Source organism: Leuresthes tenuis, unplaced genomic scaffold (assembly GCF_036924035.1).
Source record: "Leuresthes tenuis unplaced genomic scaffold, fLeuTen1.0.hap1 SCAF_3, whole genome shotgun sequence".
NCBI classification, from domain to species: Eukaryota; Metazoa; Chordata; class Actinopteri; order Atheriniformes; family Atherinopsidae; genus Leuresthes; species Leuresthes tenuis.
Genome location: NW_027325357.1, coordinates 2,970,780 through 2,987,771, shown reverse-complemented (window position 1 = coordinate 2,987,771; position 16,992 = coordinate 2,970,780). Strand labels below are relative to the sequence as shown.

The 16,992-nt window shown below is 42.2% G+C and overlaps 2 protein-coding genes across 3 annotated transcripts in view; one reads left to right on the top strand and one right to left on the bottom strand.

Moving 5' to 3' along the window:
• Positions 1-16,992, bottom strand: part of LOC140302914 (uncharacterized) — a 163,421-nt gene that overhangs the window by 143,425 nt on the left and 3,004 nt on the right. Inside the window, exon 5 of one of the 2 annotated variants that reach the window (XR_011915163.1) lies at positions 15,690-16,629. Coding sequence is in view for 1 of the 2 variants with exons in the window: in XM_072381447.1 (XP_072237548.1) it covers positions 16,150-16,629 (480 nt within the window). In the remaining variant the exon portion in view is untranslated. Of the gene's footprint in view, positions 1-13,785; positions 16,630-16,992 lie in introns of those variants that run through there. The other variant, XM_072381447.1, reaches the window with a different exon arrangement.
• Positions 1,555-14,106, top strand: pdhb (pyruvate dehydrogenase E1 subunit beta). The gene is made up of 11 exons (XM_072381452.1): positions 1,555-1,628; positions 1,714-1,773; positions 3,750-3,857; positions 8,035-8,097; positions 8,181-8,216; positions 9,074-9,264; positions 9,352-9,446; positions 10,203-10,313; positions 11,633-11,724; positions 11,806-11,947; positions 13,384-14,106. Exons 1-11 carry the CDS (start codon positions 1,590-1,592, stop codon positions 13,527-13,529), a joined length of 1,083 nt encoding a protein of 360 aa, XP_072237553.1. The 5' UTR covers positions 1,555-1,589; the 3' UTR covers positions 13,530-14,106.

The window sequence follows — 16,992 nt, the reverse complement described above, 5'->3', positions numbered from 1 at the left end:
GGGAGTTAAGACGCCGACATAAAGTACATCGCAGTGATCTAACCTTGAACTTCACTTCCTTAATTAGTTTAATGTCTTATTCAACAGAGCGTGAATTAGAGGCAACAAAGCAGGCTTCTCATTAGAGTAGCTCAATGTTGTGATTGTAAAGCTCCTAATCTATTCAACAGTGGCTGTGCTCATCTGTTTCATACCTTCCAGAAAGGCAGCTGCTTTTCTCTCTTAGCATCTAAAATTTAAAATGTGCCCTTGAATGCACCACGAGAAAATGGACGTAGATAAGATCAAAGAAAGTAAATCCACTTCCACTTCTAAAGGTTTTTATTGCCAACAGCATCTTTATTGATTTATTGCCCTTTGTAGACACACACAGAGTATGTCTGGCTGCACAAAGATAAGCACAGTTGTAAATAAAGAATAAAAACTGACTTAAAAAGGGGGAAAAATGGTTGAGAAACGCATCATGTCTCATTCATGAATATTTCCTGATCTTAAAAACTTATACTTGCACATCACAGAAGGTTTCTTATAATTCACCAGGTGCCTCTAAAAGTTGTTTTCTCAAAGTAACTTATGAAGGAGGCCCAAATATTCAGGGTCGCAGCTAACAGGACACACAGCCTTCACATTCAGCCCACTAATCCATTTCCATGCTAAAGCAACCAGCCTCTTTGCTAATAATATACTTATTTAAAAAAATATCTGCGTGAATTGGCTGGATACAAACCCAATTTGAAAAGTTTAGGGTCAGAGGGTGGAGATTGTGTCTCGACTAAAAACTCTCACTTCATTCCAGAACATTTTTATTTGAACCCTTTTCTTCTCCACATATAAGCATAAATCAGGCAAAGCATTGTTGAATTTATTTAAAAATGTCAGGTGTTTACTGACTGTTTGTTAATGGGCTCTGGAGCGATAATTTCGAGGTAATATCATGGTAATGTAAATCCTTTCTCCAGCCTTCTCTATATGTAGGTTTCAGACAATTGTTACATTTGGGACATAATCACCCTGCAACCAAACTTGATTTCCAAGATAACTGACACAGAAACAAGAAAGAAAGTCTTCTTTCGAGACTAAAGTTTTACATTTCAGAACATAATTCTAAAAACACCTGGTCCTCACCAGGTCTTAAAATGAGGTAAATACAACCTCAGATGAACAACACGTGACCTATTACACTGTGTCATTATTTATTAAATACAAATTAAGACAAAATGAAAGAAGTGAAAAGCTCATACAAAGTGTAATGTAATAGTGTTTTCTTACATATCAAAAACAGCATGTTGCCTTTTTCACTTTACGTATCAAAAAGCTAATAAAATGTCATTGTCTTCGGTGTATTTACATTTGTTCTATTTTCATTTTGGGCATGTCTAGTCTTCCATAACAAATTACAGCACTCGGTGTCCTTGGGTTTCCTTTTCACTGTTGAGATTTCTCCCGCCCCCCAATGTCCTCTAAACCACCGTGATTGGCTGAACATTATGACAAACCCCGTCCTACGTAACACCTGCGGTTTTGATTGGTTGAAATCTCCCAGCCCTTTTAGTAGTCCCGCCTTCTCTCCGGCAGAGGACAGCTTAAAGATGGCGACGTCCCTGAGGTGCTTTCTCCGCTCAGGAAAGGTACGAAACATTTAAAATATGTTACGGAAAAACGTTTTGTTTTTGTTGACAACTAATGCCAGTAATGGTGTCTGTCTTCCTGCAGAATGCCGTGTTGGTTCTTGGACGGCGGGGGTTTCACAGGAGTTCTCCGGCCGCTGTGCAGGTCAGTGTTAACAGCTAACAAGCTAACTATTAGCTTCTGTCAAAGTGATGTCTGCTGCTGAACGATATGTCAGGATATAGAGGGCAAAGTCAGTCCAACAGTCTTTTTATCCAGGTGTGGGCTACTTGGATTGATTTAACCTTCTCGTTTTAAGCTGTAGAGGTCAGCCGGCAGAGATGCGGGTTGTCCTATAACAGCAACCCGCCATGGTGACAGATGTCGGTCTCTGTTTAATAAAACCATCGCTGCTGACTGCAGCTAGTATTAAAAACAGAAAATAAGCCTTTAACTAATGTCTATTCCTTTAAAATGATACAATTAGTCCATTAGATTAAGTGTAGAGTCAACTGAGAGTTAATTGAGGCGATTTAATAACCTAAAAACGTTTAAGACTCAAGCTAAACAGGGTAAAACACCAAATATAAACGAGAAATTAAGTAATGGAAAGAGGTTTCAAGTTACATATTTGTGTCTGAGAACTAATGGAGAAAAAACTATGGAGAAAATACACTTTATGAGTCTGGAGGTGCTTATGGTTGAATGCATGTTAGAAAAATAAGAGGAAATTCCTGTTGATGGATGTATTAGTGTGATAAATGTTATTTTTGTAAATAAAATTAGTGTCCTGGATTGGAAATGTATCACCAGTTTGATCTATTAGGAAAACTTTACTTCTTTTTTAGAGGTAAACTGTCCATTTTAGCTGTTAATTTGTTGAACTGTTGTTGCTCTGTGGTATGACATTAGTGTCATTATTAAGTACTATATCTTCATCCTTATTAAATCAGTTCAAACTGTGTCATATTGAAGAGTGAAACCTTTAACTTGAGGTTAGAGGTGAGCAGGATAACATTTCATCATTGTGTATTTGTTTAGATTTATAGTTTAAATGCCCTCCCACATTTCCTTTCCTCACTTCCTCATTAAAATGACAGCAACACCAGAGAAGTTTGTGAACCTTTAAAACTGACCTTTGACCTTTGTTACACACAGGGCCTGAAACCAGCCAAATAGCAAAGAAATTGTTTTCTATTGGACTTTTCTGTTCTTCTATTTCAGATGCAGCCATAAAGGCTGTTGGAGACGTGCTCAGATTTTAATTTCATGCCATTGATAAACAAACAGGGTGTTATATGTTTTATGCATCATGTCATCATTGATATTCACCATTAAAAAGGCTTTAAAATGAAAATATTTGGACATTTCTAATGTTTTCTGTCACAGTTTTGTTTGAAAATGTGACAGAAAATCGCATGTTTTACATGTAAGTTGAAGTATTTTTTTCTTTTTTTTCACTGAATTAATTTTAAAAGCGGTTTATAATTTAGAGAAAGAGTAAAAAGTTTAATTGTTGTGTGTATAAGTTGCCTTTAAGTTATTATATAGGTTATTGTTTTATTTATTTAATATCTGAACAGTTGGTGAAACATTTCTTACAGATAAAAGCGCTAAAATCCAACCGAGTCCAACTGATTCTGGATGAAGAATTATCTTATAAATAATAAATAAATTTGATGTTTTTGGATTTTCTTGCCTGTACCGACTCAAAACAGGAACCGACTCCATGGCTCCTCATATTAAGTTCAGTCTGAGCAGTTCTGGGAACCTTTTTAAAGGCAGGAATTAACAAAAAAAAACCTGGAAAATGGTTGAATCTGCTCCGTAATTTGATCTTTCTGTAATCTTCCACTTCTTATTGTTGAGCCTTTCGGTCAGATTTACATTTGTTTGAACTTTTTAAACCGAGGAAGTTGTATTTATTATTGATATGATGCAGAATTAAAGTTTTATGGAAGACTGTAACCATTCTGTCTTTACTGCAGAGCAAACACTTTTACTGCAACAAAACCACTCGGTCTTTGGTTCTGTCCCAACTCGCCTCCGTTTTCACCAGGAAGCTGTTGGGGAAATAAAAAGTGACTTTTTTTTGAAGAGGGAAGTGGTTCTGGACTCACTGCTGTTACTGTCGTTGTCAGGTGACGGTCCGTGATGCCCTGAACCAGGCGATGGACGAGGAGCTGGAGAGGGACGAGCGGGTGTTCCTGATGGGGGAGGAGGTCGCCCAGTATGACGGCGCCTACAAGGTGAGGAAACGCTCCAGAAAACGCAGTAAACGAGGTTCATGAAGGCAGTTTGATGTGCAACACTTCAGTCGTACGTTTAGGAGTCTAACTGGAGTCTTTAGGAGTCTAACTGGAGCCTTTAGGAGTCTAACTGGAGCCTTTAGGAGTCTAACTGGAGCCTTTAGGAGTCTAACTGGAGCCTTTAGGAGTCTAACTGGAGCCTTTAGGGGTCTAACTGGAGCCTTTAGGGGTCTAACTGGAGCCTTTAGGGGTCTAACTGGAGCCTTTAGGAGTCTAACTGGAGCCTTTAGGAGTCTAACTGGAGCCTTTAGGAGTCTAACTGGAGCCTTTAGGAGTCTAACTGGAGCCTTTAGGAGTCTAACTGGAGCCTTTAGGAGTCTAACTGGAGCCTTTAGGAGTCTAACTGGAGCCTTTAGGAGTCTAACTGGAGCCTTTAGGAGTCTAACTGGAGCCTTTAGGAGTCTAACTGGAGCCTTTAGGAGTCTAACTGGAGCCTTTAGGAGTCTAACTGGAGCCTTTAGGAGTCTAACTGGAGCCTTTAGGAGTCTAACTGGAGCCTTTAGGAGTCTAACTGGAGCCTTTAGGAGTCTAACTGGAGCCTTTAGGGGTCTAACTGGAGCCTTTAGGGGTCTAACTGGAGCCTTTAGGAGTCTAACTGGAGCCTTTAGGGGTCTAACTGGAGCCTTTAGGGGTCTAACTGGAGCCTTTAGGGGTCTAACTGGAGCCTTTAGGAGTCTAACTGGAGCCTTTAGGAGTCTAACTGGAGCCTTTAGGAGTCTAACTGGAGCCTTTAGGAGTCTAACTGGAGCCTTTAGGAGTCTAACTGGAGCCTTTAGGAGTCTAACTGGAGCCTTTAGGAGTCTAACTGGAGCCTTTAGGAGTCTAACTGGAGCCTTTAGGAGTCTAACTGGAGCCTTTAGGAGTCTAACTGGAGCCTTTAGGAGTCTAACTGGAGCCTTTAGGAGTCTAACTGGAGCCTTTAGGAGTCTAACTGGAGCCTTTAGGAGTCTAACTGGAGCCTTTAGGAGTCTAACTGGAGCCTTTAGGAGTCTAACTGACGGTCTTTAGGAGTCTAACTGGAGCCTTTAGGAGTCTAACTGGAGTCTTTAGGAGTCTAACTGACGGTCTTTAGGAGTCTAACTGGAGCCTTTAGGGGTCTAACTGGAGCCTTTAGGGGTCTAACTGGAGCCTTTAGGGGTCTAACTGGAGCCTTTAGGAGTCTAACTGGAGCCTTTAGGAGTCTAACTGGAGCCTTTAGGAGTCTAACTGGAGCCTTTAGGAGTCTAACTGGAGCCTTTAGGAGTCTAACTGGAGCCTTTAGGAGTCTAACTGGAGCCTTTAGGAGTCTAACTGGAGCCTTTAGGAGTCTAACTGGAGCCTTTAGGAGTCTAACTGGAGTCTTTAGGAGTCTAACTGACGGTCTTTAGGAGTCTAACTGGAGCCTTTAGGAGTCTAACTGGAGCCTTTAGGAGTCTAACTGGAGCCTTTAGGAGTCTAACTGGAGCCTTTAGGAGTCTAACTGGAGCCTTTAGGAGTCTAACTGGAGCCTTTAGGAGTCTAACTGGAGCCTTTAGGAGTCTAACTGGAGCCTTTAGGAGTCTAACTGGAGCCTTTAGGAGTCTAACTGGAGCCTTTAGGAGTCTAACTGGAGCCTTTAGGAGTCTAACTGGAGCCTTTAGGAGTCTAACTGGAGCCTTTAGGAGTCTAACTGGAGCCTTTAGGAGTCTAACTGGAGCCTTTAGGAGTCTAACTGGAGCCTTTAGGAGTCTAACTGACGGTCTTTAGGAGTCTAACTGGAGCCTTTAGGAGTCTAACTGGAGTCTTTAGGAGTCTAACTGACGGTCTTTAGGAGTCTAACTGGAGCCTTTAGGGGTCTAACTGGAGCCTTTAGGGGTCTAACTGGAGCCTTTAGGGGTCTAACTGGAGCCTTTAGGAGTCTAACTGGAGCCTTTAGGAGTCTAACTGGAGCCTTTAGGAGTCTAACTGGAGCCTTTAGGAGTCTAACTGGAGCCTTTAGGAGTCTAACTGGAGCCTTTAGGAGTCTAACTGGAGCCTTTAGGAGTCTAACTGGAGCCTTTAGGAGTCTAACTGGAGCCTTTAGGAGTCTAACTGGAGCCTTTAGGAGTCTAACTGGAGTCTTTAGGAGTCTAACTGACGGTCTTTAGGAGTCTAACTGGAGCCTTTAGGAGTCTAACTGGAGCCTTTAGGAGTCTAACTGGAGCCTTTAGGAGTCTAACTGGAGCCTTTAGGAGTCTAACTGGAGCCTTTAGGAGTCTAACTGGAGCCTTTAGGGGTCTAACTGGAGCCTTTAGGGGTCTAACTGGAGCCTTTAGGAGTCTAACTGGAGCCTTTAGGAGTCTAACTGGAGCCTTTAGGAGTCTAACTGGAGCCTTTAGGGGTCTAACTGGAGCCTTTAGGGGTCTAACTGGAGCCTTTAGGGGTCTAACTGGAGCCTTTAGGGGTCTAACTGGAGCCTTTAGGGGTCTAACTGGAGCCTTTAGGGGTCTAACCGGAGCCTTTAGGGGTCTAACCGGAGCCTTTAGGGGTCTAACCGGAGCCTTTAGGGGTCTAACCGGAGCCTTTAGGGGTCTAACCGGAGCCTTTAGGGGTCTAACCGGAGCCTTTAGGGGTCTAACCGGAGCCTTTAGGGGTCTAACTGGAGCCTTTAGGGGTCTAACTGGAGCCTTTAGGGGTCTAACTGGAGCCTTTAGGGGTCTAACTGGAGCCTTTAGGAGTCTAACTGGAGCCTTTAGGAGTCTAACTGGAGCCTTTAGGAGTCTAACTGGAGCCTTTAGGAGTCTAACTGGAGCCTTTAGGAGTCTAACTGGAGCCTTTAGGAGTCTAACTGGAGCCTTTAGGGGTCTAACTGGAGCCTTTAGGGGTCTAACCGGAGTCTCGGCGCGCTCCCGTCATCTCAATCGTTAAGTTTAAGGCGGTAATCTGCAGTCTTTCCCCAGTCTTGGGCTCATATCAAACGTGTTTAATATTATCAGGTCGCAGTGACGTAGCACAACCAACAGCCAATAGATGAGCTCTGACAGCATCAGAAACAGGAAAGCAGACAGTCGATAACAAACATGTCGGCGGACGTAGAAGAACGAGCGACCAGCAGGTGGAAATGGACTGTCCGTGCCCATATTCTGTGGCGTTTTCTCTTCTTTTTGTTGGGTTTTTCACTATAAATCACTTCACAGACCAGAGCAGCTGCAGCTAAAAGCTGCTTCTCCTCCATTTCTGTAAAACTTCTGCTGAGCATGATGGGAAAAAATCTAAAAAATCCAGTTGTAGTCTTGTAAATAGTGACTCTACAAGATTCACAGTCTTTGTAAAATCTTTAGTCTGAGGCTAGTCTGGGACTAAAAACTCTAAACACTGGTCTTTATATGTGAGCTGATAGTCTTTCAGTCTTTTCTAAGTCTTCTGGTGTGTGGGCAGCATAAGAGACTCGGCCTCTCTCAGGTGCTCCTTTTTATTTCCAGTCATGTCACCTGATGAGTTTCAACGTGTTCCTGCAGCTGTTTCCTTTATTTTACAGCTTTTTGTGTGTCTGCCGTCAGATCCAAGATGAGCCGATACTTTATAGGACTTTAGTCATATTTGAAATTGGAAAATATTTGTTTATAAGACCAAAATATGATATTTTTTAAGAGGATGTAGTTGTTGTGTTTGAAGCTGACCGTGTTGGTTAGTTTTTACATCATGTTGTGAGGACCATGCTTCCTTTGAGGCTGTTTTCTCTTTATATTGACATGAAGGGTCTGTTTTATACTAACCGTCTCAATCTATTGCTGTCCAACATAACCAAATATTAAATATACCTGCCAAGCACAAGTTTAAAACCAGCATGTGACTCTTTATTATCAGAAAGAACAGCAGTGCATCCTGTTCATTCAGAGCCGCCATGTTTGTTTGTAACTCCAGCATATGTGGGTCATATTTCCAAGTTTAAAGTTAGTATTTATAGAAATGAAGCACTAAGATCTGGGAAAAGTGTCACACTGATAAAGATAAATTCAGATAAACACTGTTTATTGTTAAAAAGAACCTGGAAAAAAGTAGTTTTGTGCAGTTTGTTTACAAAATACGTTTTTAAAAGTGTGTCTCTGTCCCTTTAAATCCTTGAAGACCTTTTTGTTCATGACTTTGAAGCTAAAATACTGAATTATGTGTTGTTCAGGTGAGCAGAGGTCTGTGGAAGAAGTACGGAGACCAACGCATCATCGACACTCCGATCTCAGAGGTGAGACTCGGACTTTAAAACTTTAATCTCTGAACTTTGAGTGTTGGGAGGGTTTGAAACCTTCGGTTTTCTCTCTGGTGCAGATGGGGTTCGCTGGCATCGCAGTGGGAGCCGCCATGGTGAGTTCCTGTTCACCCACAACACCAATATAACGCTGGCTTATTTGTTATCTCATTTAAAGGTGACATATTCTGCTCTTTTTAACAATTTGACACAATTTTCTGAGGTATTAAAGGGGAACTCTGGTATTTTTAAACCTGGACCTTATTTCTGGCATGAAATACGTTCATCTACTCACTGAGAACAGTTCTTTATTTATGAAGATATTTAGGTAACTGGAGATCCATATAATGGAGTGAACGGGGCTTAGACGATGCAGCCTCTAAATAAGGCATTATCTGTCTTTATTTCACCAATACTTTAAGAAGAATGAATGAATGAACGTGTGCTATAGCTCTGTTAGCTCATAGCTGCTGTTATGTGGCTACTTGCAGCTATAGGAGAGCTAACGGAGGGATTTCTACACAGGCACTCTACTGGGACCACTTCATCCACACGCCCCCCTGCAGCACAGTTTATTTACTCCGTGCTCTGTGACAGTCGGCTAACTTCACACAGAGTTTGCTGCTGATAGTTTTGTGCAACATGGCAGGATATTTATCAGATTTTGACAACGTGAACGACGACTTTGAGTAAGATGGACGTTCTTACCGGAGTGAATGAGCTGTGCTGCAGGGGGGCGTGTGGATGAAGTGGTCCCAGTAGAGTGCCTGCGTAGAAATCCCTCCGTTAGCTTACCCTCACTCACCTGCGTTGAGTAGCTCCAGCTCTACATATAGAAATCAATAGTTACTCTATTGATCCCAGAGGGAAAAGGCGTCTGCTGGGCTTGAATCTTGACCAAACCTGTGTTTACTCTTAAGAATCATGATTTCTTCCTTCATCTCGCACTCATGTCAGCGTTTGGTCCTTTCAGGCCGGCCTGAGACCCATCTGTGAGTTCATGACCTTTAACTTCTCCATGCAAGCCATCGACCAGGTCATCAACTCTGCAGCAAAAACCTACTACATGTCGGCCGGACTGCAGGCGGTCCCCATCGTCTTCAGAGGACCCAACGGGGCGTCGGCAGGCGTCGCCGCTCAGCACTCGCAGTGCTTCGCTGCCTGGTGCGTTCATTCGTACCTCGAAATGAAAACAAATGAAACAAGCAGCTGATCTGGCAGTAGATCTGATGTCGGTGTGATTATCTGCAGGTACGCTCACTGTCCCGGTCTGAAGGTGGTGAGTCCCTGGAACTCAGAAGATGCTCGAGGTCTCCTGAAATCGGCCATCAGAGACGACAACCCCGGTGAGACGTCCGGAAGCTTTTCTTTAGAGGAAACGGTTTATTTTCCAACTGATATTGGTGTTGAAGCGTCCTTCAGGCAGCTTAGTCTTTATAGTATTTCATCTAACTTTTTAATCTGTAAATTAAAGGCAATAAACCAAAAAAAATGCTTCATATATTTTACAATTTGAAAAACAAAAAAAACGTCGCAGAGCAGATGAAAGTAACAACATTCATTCTGTTTGATGAGTTTATTCGGAGCCATGATGGAATATTTCACTGAGAAGGAAGTTTCAAACTGTGATTGGCCTATTTTTTTTTATTAGTTTCCTGTGTTTTATAGTTTTTATGGCAGGTTAAAGAGACCCTTCGCCTCCAAATCTGAGGAGAGCATTCAGAAATCAGACATAATGGCAGATGAAACTGAGATGAAACTATTCTAACGGTGACATCGTGTGAAAGGAAACTAAAATGCCTGCATGCTGATGTATAAACTGTGTGTGGAGGAGAAGCTGGAAGCACAAAACACTTCTGAATGTTTTAAAAGGTTCAAAACAGAAGAAACTTAAAGTGTGATCGTGTAAAAGCCACAAAAGTTAGTAAAAATCCAACTTCCTGTGAAGTCTGCCTGAGCTCTGAGACTCTAAAGTTTCCAGATTTAGTCAAATCTGTACAGTGAACTGGAACCAGAGGTCCCAGCCTCTCCTGGTTGGGTTTCTAAAGAGTTTGATGCAGAAGAGTCGCAGCGTTGTTTGCTAACGAGTGCGTTTGTTGCAGTTGTGTTCCTGGAGAACGAGCTGATGTACGGCGTTCCCTTCGAGATGTCTGAGGAGTCGCAGTCCAAAGACTTCACCGTTCCCATCGGCAAGGCCAAGGTGGAAAGACAAGGTGAGTCAGACGGAGGAACCTGTTCAACCGGAACTGGAGCTCCTGCAGGTTCAACTGCTTTAAGAGCTGAAAAACTCTGAAGGAAGCCATAGAAATGGACTGAAAAACTCATGTAACAGCAGAAATCACAGCTGCAACAACCAAAACATCATTAATTAGTCTCCAAGTGTTGCTTTAAAGGAGCCACGACTGGCAAAGAGCTAAAGATGAAACATTTTAAGCAACTTTAATGTGTTTTTTGTTGGGTTTTCACCCTAAACAAACCTCCTCAGAGCTTTTCCAGACAAAAGCCAGATTTCAATTCCCATTTAAAGATGTGGATTAAAAAGTGGAAACAGTAAAAATATAAAAAATAACTACATTATTATCCATAAAAACTTTGGATTTGGTTTTTGTTATTTGTCTGTCCTGGAAAACATAAAGTTTGAGTTTTTTTGTTTATTTTTGTCTGTTTTTCCAGTTAAATGAACTTCTACTGAATCGCAGCTTTTAGCACCATGACTTCTTTTACTTTATCTTTGTGCATATTTTACTTTACATACAACATTAATGATTTAAAAAAGGACACCAGTGAATGATTAATACTTTACCAGGTCATCTCAGCCATAACTTACATACAAAAAGGAAGTAAATCTGTGTTTGGTTGATTATTTCTTTGTTGTAACGATGCTTCTTGGCAGTAAATCGTTGGAAATGGAAGTTTTTCTTCGATCTATCTAAACTCCCTTAGTTTTTATACATATATGCCTAATTTTAAACGGTTAATTCTATTATTTATGGTTTGCATTTCTTTATTTTTTGTGCTTGTGCCTCTAAGCAGCTGCTAAAGACTTAAAAAGCAAAACAGGCACAAAAAGCTGCAGAAGACGGTTAAATGTTCCCTCAGATTAACAGAAACCTGTTGAATTCTGCACTGATCCGATGGAAAATAAAACCTTTCCTGCATCTTTAACACAAATTCAAACGTCTCATATCTTAAGAAGCCAGTTTTAGGGAAAGTTAAACCAGTTCCGCTGAAGTTTTGAGCTTCGCTCTGAGAACGTTTTACTCGGAGAAAGAAGAGTTGATTCGGTTAAATAAAGCGAAACTGTGGAAGTAAATAGGACGGAGGCTGCTTCTGCTGCTGGATAATGATACGAGACACTAACTCAAAAGGTTTCGCCTTCATCTTCTTCACGTCTGGGAAAATATCTGGAAAACAGAAGAAGTCGAGACTCAAAACTCTCTGAAGAAAGTGAAAATCTGTGAATTAAAGTCAGATTTATTCAGACATCTCCGCCTCTCAGCTGTTTCCTTCACTTCTCTTCTTCTCTCTTTAGGAAATCACGTCACCGTGGTTGCTCACTCCCGGATGGTGGGTCACTGCCTGGACGCCGCCGCCGTCCTCGCCAAAGAGGGAGTGGAGTGCGAGGTAGAGGAGGGAACTCGCCGACTCGCAGCTGACTCGCTCAGCTCAGCAGCCCGTTAACCGCTGCCTGTCTGTGTTTGTCAGGTGGTCAACCTCCGGACCATCCGGCCCCTGGATGTGGAGAGCATCGAGACCAGCGTGATGAAGACCAACCACCTGGTGACGGTGGAGGGCGGCTGGCCTCAGTTCGGGGTCGGAGCAGAGATCTGCGCCAGAATCATGGAAGGTGACTTGAACTGAGGTTCCTCGTGTCTTTGTCCAGTTTCAGAGTGAGAAAAGGCTCCTTTTGTTCCCTCGCAGGAAGACTCAGTGACTCACTTTAAAGTGGATCAGATGGTGGAGGTGAAATGGAAACTGGTGTGTGCACCAGTAACCAGTCAGAACCTTTCCGGCTCCTTCCAGTTGGACGGGTTCTGCTGGTGATCGGAAACTTTAACTCAGGCCACAGCTTCTCAGTCGAGCTGAGGTCGGATGAGGCCATACGACACATTTACACGTTTCCCCTTTAAAGGGGAACTCCGGTATTTTTAAACCTTATTTCTGGCATGAAATACGTTCATCTACTCACCGAGAACAGTTTGGTGAAAGTCGGCGTCCTTCGGAAGATATTTAGATAACTGGAGATCCATATAACGGAGTGAACGGGGCTTAGAGGATGCAGCCTCTAAATAAGGCATTATCTGTCTTTATCTATTTGCATTTTTTTTTAAAGGTTCGAGTTCCCTCAGGATGGCCCAGTCTTCACATGAACTAATTACCACTTTCTCTGATCAATACTTCAAGGCTTTTCCACTCATAACGTGTACATGTGGTCATACTGAACGTAAAGCTGATCGAGGTCATACTCAAACAAATACACGTCTCACGTAGGGCTGCAATGGTTTTTGGGCCACGGTGTTTTTGTGCGTAAATTCTCTCAGAATTCTCTCTTTATTTTCCTTGTCAGCAATAACTGTAAACATACCAGTTTCACTGGTTTACTGAATAATTTAACACTTTTATTTCAAGTTAACAGTTACTAAACACGACTTTCAAATGGTAAAATTCTGACTCGGAGCTCAGAAATTCCGACATTCGTGTACGACTTGAACGCAGCACACAAACTCCGCCCTCTCAATATAAATTAGTCTAATTAACAGAGCATTAGTCCGCATCAGCCTCCACTTGACGGCACACCGACCATCAGCAATCGCCGAGCGGGCCAGTTTGGCGGCCAGGACACCGGGAAATGTCCTGGTGCTCTCAACTCCTTCTAATGCTGGCCACGCCTCTTTGTTTTCTTTGTTCTGCTTCCGTGTGCGAGCTGCCCTTTGACCCCTCCTCCAGTTACAACAGTACCGTCGCATCCCTCGTCTCATGTGACTAAAGTGGGTCTTATTTAACGACGCTAAAGGTATTTGGCAGCTCCAGGTTTATAGGAGCTTTATAGCAAAGAGGGTGAATACGGACACGCAGAAACACATCTGGAAATGTGCTTTATTATAAAAGCATGTAGCAGGTTGTAAAGGACGTAAAACTGATGATTATTAGTTACTAAATAGCAGAGATTGGATTAAATGTTAAATTATTTAATTATTTTCCTCTTGTTCAAAATAAATGAATAAAAAAACCTTCTTGAAGCTCACTTTTAAACCTGTTTTCTGTTTTTTTTTTTTTTTTAAGGTCCTGCCTTCAACTACCTGGACGCTCCGGTTACCAGGGTAACGGGCGTCGACATCCCGATGCCGTACGCCAAAATCCTGGAGGACAACAGTACTCCTCAGATCAAAGACATCATCTTCTCCATCAAGAAAACCCTCAACGTCTGAGGACAAAAACCCACTTCTTCAAAGTGTAAATAAATCCAAATCGTCTCTTAAAAAGTAAAGTTTCCAGCCGACGCTGGTCCGGTACCGATGTTTAACTCTGTAGTTAAGGGCTCAGCCCGTTAGCAGGTTAGAAACCCGACCGAACCACGTTCACGTCTCCTCGCCACCTCGTCTTCTTCAAAATGAAACCCGCTCTGTGTGGAACTTCAGCGCCGCCCAAACTGCTGAGAGCGCAGCCGAGTTTTTCCGAGTACGAAACCAGGTTTCCTGCTTTTTAAACCTTTTAAGCCGTCGATCGGGCCGACAAAGCTTGAAAAGTAAGAACTCTACTTTGTTCTCGCGTCGATCAAAGATGAAAGGTTTGAGCTCTCTGCAGTTTCAGCTGAACTTTCACACATTTCTGACCACCTTCACACTTTTAACCTGCATCATCTCCGGTTCTAAGGCCTCCGGGAAGAAGAAGAGCGACCCAGCTGAAAGCTGTCGTATTGGGAATATTTATTGTAGCTGCAGCAGCTCTGGAAGGTTTTGTCTTTGTAAATGACTCTGTTACAGAAATAAAACCCGTTCGACCTTTCGTGCCGCTTCTTTCCTTCACATCACACCTGAGCTTTCTGCTCATATGAATGGATTCAGTTTGCTTGGACAAATGTGCAAAATGACATCTTACAAAGAGCGAGTGAAACCGTGAACATTTTTATTGGAAAACTCCATCAGATCTGAGAACAGGTCACAAGCTTCATCAAGTCAAACGTCAAAATAAGAACTTTTCACATTTTTTAAAAACTAGAAAACAAATAAAACCGTCGAACAGACTCAGAAAGAAAAGTTCAGTCGGTAAACTCAACAGAAAAGATCCTTTAAACTGCTTTAATCCTTAAAAACTGAATAATCTGGGACTGATTATAGTAAAAAAATCATTGAAGGTTGGTTATTTTTACTATAAAAAGGGACCAAATTACAAAGTTTTTAGGTAAATCTGTGATTATTCAGACCACAAAATAAACAAAAAGACCAAATAAGGTTTGTTTTGGCCTCTGAAGTGTTCACATCCTGCTGAAATTAAGTGAACGTCTGTCGTCATTCGGCCTGTTTTTAATGGATATTCGGCAGGTTTACAGTCAGTGAGACGCATTTTAAATCCTGCGTCTGACAGGAAGAGTTTGAGGCACAATGTACGCTTCAAACAAGCTAATTAAATCTCTCCTGATGGGTTGACGAAGGCAAAGGAAGCTCGAAAAGTCCTTTTCTCAGCCGAGCTTCCACTCTGCTCAGAAACCTTTCTCTCTGCTCAGAAACCTTTCTGACGTCACAGTGTTCAGAGCAAAAACCAAAAGCTTTCCGTGGCCCGAGGACGAGCCGCAAACATCCAGTCAGCACACGGCTACGATAGCAGATTTATTTAGTTTTAGGTTCTTCTACAGCAGTTCATCAGACTGAGATTACACCAACTTCTCCAAGTTGGGGGAAATATTAAGACATTTGACAAGAAAAGGGGCAAAATATGATGAAAATGTTGGCTTTCATTGAGATTTTAGGGCTCGGTTATGGGATAAAATATTGTTTAAAAGCCGCCTTTAAGGGAGCTAACAGACGGCGGCTGTTAAATCCAGGTTTTCCAGAGCTGTGAAGCCGTTTTTAGTTGTATTTTAGAGCTTAACTGCTCAGTCAGGCTCAAAAGGTAAGAAATGTAACCGTTGTGTCACTCCTGCTGTACAACTTAAAGTTAAACGCTCTGTGGGGGTGAAACGGCGGGAGGAAGATGCTGTCCCACTGGGAAAGTACAGATACTCTGAAGATTACAACCTTCCAACCAGGGTTGTTTGAGGGGTAAAACAGCAGGAACTGTTCACCTGAATGTCTGAGGAGACCAGCTTAGAAAAGACGAACAGAAACAATGGAGAGACTTCCTGTAATGCTTAAAAAGTCCATATTTTCCTTCAGGAATCCTATCCGACGTTGTTCAGATTAAACCAGCTGTTTCTGGTCTGAGAAAACTGGTGTTTTCCAGATAAAATCCCAGAGATTCAAGCGGTTCTTCCTCTCAGTTTTCCCTTTTATGTCCACCACAAACATCGCCTCGTTTCAGAGCCCCGTTTAATTTGCTTCAAACATGAAAACACGTCCGATTCACGTTTATTTTCAAGCTTTAGAAACAACAAAAACAAGATGGCCTCAGATCGGCTTCACTCGTTAACATAAACCAGGGTTTAGTCTGTTTTAACCTCCTTTAAACACCTCATTGGCCTCTAGAGTTTGCTTCATGTCGAATTAAGACAATAATGACTTAACTGTCAAATTATTCTGACTATTTTTGCCCTTTGATGGGTAACATCAGGACCAGGTAAATGGTTTTTACAGCTGCTGACACGGAACCAAAGTGATCATGTGATCGATCATGTGATCGATCAGCTGAGGGTTTCAGCCGGCGTGGAGCAGCTTTAAGTTCCCGACCTGACAAATTATTTTTAACGGTGTAGAAATTAAGCACTCCCTCCAGTTACTGACCTCCTACAACTCCCAGAATGCATTTTGAGCCACAGAAGAGGGCGGGACCACTGTGTAACCCTTACGATTGGAGGCGGGGCTTGCTGAGTTCAGGGGTGGAGCCTGTGGAGTCCTAAGGAGCCGATAGGTCAGAACGCCCCACCTCTGAGTGCCCCTTCAGCAGGCCGAGCCTCACCACCACCACCTTCCTCTTCTTCTGCTCCGAGCCCTCGTCTTCCTCTTCCTGCTCCCTCGCTTTTCGTTTCCCTCTCTCCTTCTTCTTCTTCTCCTGCTTCCTCTGCTTCTTCGACTTCTTGCTCCTTTTCTTCTTCTCTTCTTTTTCATTCACAGGTAGATCCTCCTCTTCCTCCTGAACCCCGTCCTGAACTTCTTCCTGTTCCACTTCCTCCTCTATTGCCATCACCATTTCCTCTTCTGCTTCCTCCTCCCCCTCTTCTTCTTCTTCTTCCTCCTCCTCCTCTTCTTCCTCCTCCTCCTCCTCCTCATCTTCTTCTTCCTCCTCTTCTTCTTCTTCCTCCTCCTCCTCTGACATCTCTTCTCTCATCTGTTCTTTCATTTGTTCGTGTTTAATCATCATCCCTTGTTCTCCGTCCTGTTGACAAAACAAACAGAAATCAGAGTTAAATCAAATGGAAGAAAAAGTCTATAATTCTTAATTATTTAGCTGTAATTTTTTTAATTGATCTCATAAACAAGCACAAATCAAATCATTTCTTAACAGCTTTATATAATAAATGCGACTAATTTATGCAAATATAATTCAACAGAATGTAATTTTCCTGCTTTAATTTTAAACTTCATCCATTTAAGTTTGCATTAATGCTGCTTTTTATTTACTTTGCATCTCAGTTCTCAACTTTATTGATTATTCTATTATATAAAGAATATATATTATTTTGTTAATCCTGTATTATTGTCCTTTACATCGAAATTATCCATTTATTCCCTTAAATAT

Excerpts from the sequence above, each read along its gene's own strand:
- pdhb (XM_072381452.1), top strand. The coding sequence starts at position 1,590 with ATGGCGACGTCCCTGAGGTGCTTTCTCCGCTCAGGAAAG. Across the intron at positions 8,217-9,073 it reads TCGCAGTGGGAGCCGCCATG|GCCGGCCTGAGACCCATCTG; the intron begins GTGAGTTCCTGT and ends TGGTCCTTTCAG. Across the intron at positions 11,725-11,805 it reads AAGAGGGAGTGGAGTGCGAG|GTGGTCAACCTCCGGACCAT; the intron begins GTAGAGGAGGGA and ends TGTGTTTGTCAG.